This window comes from Poecilia formosa, unplaced genomic scaffold (assembly GCF_000485575.1).
Source record: "Poecilia formosa unplaced genomic scaffold, Poecilia_formosa-5.1.2 Scaffold560, whole genome shotgun sequence".
Classification (NCBI taxonomy): domain Eukaryota; kingdom Metazoa; phylum Chordata; class Actinopteri; order Cyprinodontiformes; family Poeciliidae; genus Poecilia; species Poecilia formosa.
In genome coordinates, this window is record NW_006800499.1 from 258,718 (window position 1) to 262,958 (window position 4,241).

The 4,241-nt window shown below is 45.2% G+C and overlaps 1 protein-coding gene across 1 annotated transcript in view; it reads left to right on the forward strand.

Annotated features, from left to right (window-relative positions):
* znhit1 (zinc finger, HIT-type containing 1) overlaps positions 1-3,160 on the forward strand; it is a 4,944-nt gene extending 1,784 nt beyond the window's left edge. The window contains exons 3-6 of the mRNA XM_007540778.2: positions 1,968-2,043; positions 2,122-2,201; positions 2,311-2,480; positions 2,549-3,160. Coding sequence (XP_007540840.1) covers positions 1,968-2,043; positions 2,122-2,201; positions 2,311-2,480; positions 2,549-2,570 — 348 coding nt within the window. The 3' untranslated portion in view covers positions 2,571-3,160. The remainder of the gene's footprint in view (positions 1-1,967; positions 2,044-2,121; positions 2,202-2,310; positions 2,481-2,548) is intronic.
* Positions 3,161-4,241: the final 1,081 nt, after the last annotated feature.

The following is a 4,241-nucleotide window of genomic DNA, read 5'->3' on the forward strand; positions in this document are numbered from 1 at the left end:
AGTGTTTTTCTTCAATAGCTTCCAGGTCATGTGACCTAATGACTCAAAATCACTTTGAGATAATTATAATAGTCCTTATAGGTGAGGCACAGACGTTTGTTTTCCATTTTTAGCCATTTTCCATTTTTTAGGAATTTTTTTCATCAAAATTGAGTGTTTTTCTTCAATAGCTTCCAGGTCATGTGACCTAATGACTCAAAATCACTTTGAGATAATTATAATAGTCCTTATAGGTGAGGCACAGACGTTTGTTTTCCATTTTTAGCCATTTTCCATTTTTTAGGAATTTCTTTCATCAAAATTGAGGGTTTTTCTTCAATAGCTTCCAGGTCATGTGACCTAATGACTCAAAATCACTTTGAAATTGTTCTACTAGTCTGTATATAGATTTTAATATTTTTTTTTTTAGCAATTTGTTTTGTCAATATTTAGTATTTTAATTCAATAGCTTCCAGGTCTTGTGACCTATTGACCCAGAACCAGTGTGAAATTGTTCTTTTATCCTGTATAGATGAGGCACAGTCATTTGTTTCCTATTTTAACATTTTTTTAATGTTTTAGCAATTTCATTTGTCAAAATTTAGTATGTTTTTGCAATAGCTTTCAAGACATGTGTTCTATTGATTCAAAACTACTTTGAAATTGTTGTACTAATCATTAGAGATGAGGCAGAGCATTTTTCCCCATTTTAGATCTTTATCCATTTTTTACATCATTTAAATTTACAAATTAAAAAATATGATTGGTGTTTAATAGCTTAAATTTCATGTGACCAACTGAAAAGGAATAAAAAGGGCTAAATGGAATAAAAATGAGTTTGCACCACCTATCCTGTCTAGTACAATAATTTCACATTGATTTTGAGTTAATAAGACCCAATTAACTTATGGGTCTTATGACCCATAAGCTATTGAAGAAAAATCAATCAATCAATCATCTTCCCCTTGTCTGCAGTCAGGTTGCGGGGTCAGCAGAGGCCCAGACTTCCGTCTCCCCAGCCACTTGTTCCAGCTCCTCCAGGGGAAACCCTGGAGGAGCTGGAAAAAAGACCGAGGAGAAGCAGCATTCAGTTTCTATGCACCACAAATTTGGAACAAACTTCCAGAAAACTGTAAAACAGCTGAAACACTGAGAGCCTTTAAATCTCGACTAAAAACCCGTTTAGTTGTATTTGAAACGTAATCAATTACGAATTTAATGACAGCTCTTAACTTAATGTAATGTTTTGATTGTTGATTCTATGTTGCATGACTCTGTGTTTTCATGTTTTTATTATTTAAAGCACTTTGAAATGCCTTGCTGCTGAAATGTGCTGTACAAATAAAATTGGATTGACTGATTGACATAGAAGCTAATATAAAAATACCTACAAATTATAAAGAGGACTAAAATCGAATATAAATGTCTGTGCCTCATCTATACAGACTAGTAGAACAATTTCAAAGTGATTTTGAATCAATAGGTCACATGACCTGGAAGCTATTGAAGAAAAACACTCAATTTTGATGAAAAAAATTAATAAAAAATGGAAAATGGCTAAAAATGGAAATCAAATGTCTGTGCCTCATCTATAGGGACTATTATAATTATTTCAAAGTGATTTTGAGTCATTAGGTCACATGACCTGGAAGCTATTGAAGAAAACATTATATGTCTTTGACAGGAATGTTAGGTTCAGTAATTTGTTGACAGTCCCTAAGTGAACCTTCGGGCGCTGCGGCCGGGAGCGATGGAGAACCGCTGGCCGACAGTAGCGTTCATAAATCGGATCAACCTTGAGCTAAACGCCGCTTACTCCCCGGAGCTCGAATATCGAATATCCAACTTGAAACTAACTTCACTGCGGTAGACTGGGATCTGATCAGTAACATCATCATCAGGACAAACTGAGGGGTCAGAGGTCAGATCAGATCCAGATGCTGATGATTATGCTCTTCCTCACTCTCTCTTCCTGTCTCTGTCTCCAGGACGACCCCCTGTCCTCCCTGCCCCCCCCTGGTCCCACGGCCCGACTCCCAGCCTTCAGTGAGACAGAGGAGCCAGGTGAGTGTCCACCTGATGGACGCTCTGTCTTCTTGTCTGTCCTCCTGTCCATTCAGCTCAGTGTCTCTGTGTCCTCAGAGAAGAAGAGGAGGAAGACGAGGGGCGATCACTTCAAGCAGCGCTTCAGGAAAAACTTCACCACCCTGCTGGAGGAGGAGGTAGGTGCTCTCTGATTGGCTGATGGTTACATGCTGCTCTCTGATTGGCTGATGGTTACATGCTGCTTTCTGATTGGCTGATGGTTACATGCTGCTCTCTGATTGGCAGAACCTGTCAGAGAGGGCGGAGCCTAACTACCTGTCAGCGGCGGCCCCGCCCTCCTCGCTGCCGCCGCGTCTCTTCTGCTGCGTCTGCGGCTTCCCGTCCCACTACACCTGCACCACCTGCGGGGGGCGCTACTGCAGCAGCAGGTGTCTGCTCACACACAGGGAGACCAGGTAGGGGGCGCTGCAGAGAGGCACACCTGGTGTCCTCTGTCCTGCTCACCTGTTCACTGTCTCTGCAGGTGTCTGAAGTGGACGCTCTGAGGAAGCTTTGGACCGGACCGGACCGGACCGAGGACATGTTGGACTGCTTCTGCAGGACAGAGACGCTGCTCTCTGGGTCAGGACGCTCCAGAACCTGGACAACCCGGTTGGTTCTGATGGTTCGTCTCAGTGTGGACCCGTCTCTGCCTTCACCACAGAACCAGACCCATCAGAACCACCAGAACCCTGAGGTTCTACAGGAGGACACCTGAGTTTGGCCCAGTTGGCAGGAACCAGAACCAGAACTGACCCGGATCTCCTGGATGTTTTTATTTCATTTTGTTCTGAAACTGAAATAAATGTTGAGTTCTGACCCTTCAAAATAAAACATCCTGTCTGTAAACCTGCACTTCCTGTCAGCGCCGCAGCTACTGACTGACCTCTGACCTTTACCCCCAGCCACTCAGAGGTCAGAGGTCATCTCCCAGGTTCAGATCTCCTGAGGTGTTTACGTCTCCGCAGCGTCCTCAAAGTCCAGCCGGTCTTTCTGGTCACCACGGCAACCGCACCATAAACACCGGTCAATCATTACAGTGGACTTTAGATTCGTCTGGGTCTTTACCTGCTCACACACACACTGCTCACACACACACCTCACACACACACTGCTCACACACACACACACACACCTCACACACACACACACACTGCTCACACACACACCTCAGTCTCTCTCCAGCCGCTCGCCTCTCCGGCTGCAGGACGCCGTCGCTGTGAGGAGCCGCCGCCTCTCAACCAGTCAGTGAGTACCAACTGGGAGCACTGGTTTGGTTCTGGTTCCAGTTATGCTCTGGGATTAACTGGAGGTCGGATCCGATCCAGTCTGGTTCTGGTCGTTGCTCATCTGTAGGTCCGTTAGGTTGGTGTGGAACCAGCAACCCAGAGACTGGTTCTGGTTCTGGACTGGGTCATGAAGGTCAAAGGTTTCTGGATCTCTGGTGTGGGACTGGTTCCAACCCAGATCAGTCTGCAGGTCCAACATCTTTCAGAACTTCTTCTCCGTCTCAGTGACCTTTAACCCTAAAATTTCTGATTGACCAGTTTAACCAGGCTTGGTGTGGATCAGAGCCGTAACTCAGATTTAATTCTTCGGGTTTCTAGAAGAACCATCCAGAACCAGAACCTGGAACCTGGTTATCCTCCAGAACTGAGGTTCTCCTGTCATCAGGTCTGGGTTCAGGTTCTGGAGAACTTCAGATCTGAAGTAAAACTGCCTGAACCTGAGATCCAGCTGCTCTAGTGTCAAGAAGCAAATAGCACTAATGGCTTCCAGGTGGAAGGAGCAACAGCTAAGCTAACAGAAACAGTGGCTAGCGGTTTGGTTTTTTGGCTCTAGTGGCCTTTATTTGAAAGTAGTCAGACAGGAAGGAGGGCAATCAGAGAGGGGGGAGACATGAAGCAAATGTCGCTAGGCGAGCCTACGACCATCGGCAGGAGGACTAAGTCCTCCATGTGTGGGTCGTGCTTTGCCCCTGCGCCACCACAGCACCCCAGCAGCAGCTAGCTAACAGGAACAGCAGCTAGCTAACAGGAACATCAGCTAGATAACAGAAACCGCAGGTAGCTAACAGAAACAGCAGCTAGCTAACAGGAACTTCAGCTAGCTAACAGGAACATCAGCTAGCTAACAGGAACAGCAGCTAGCTAACAGGAACAGCAGCTAGCTAACAG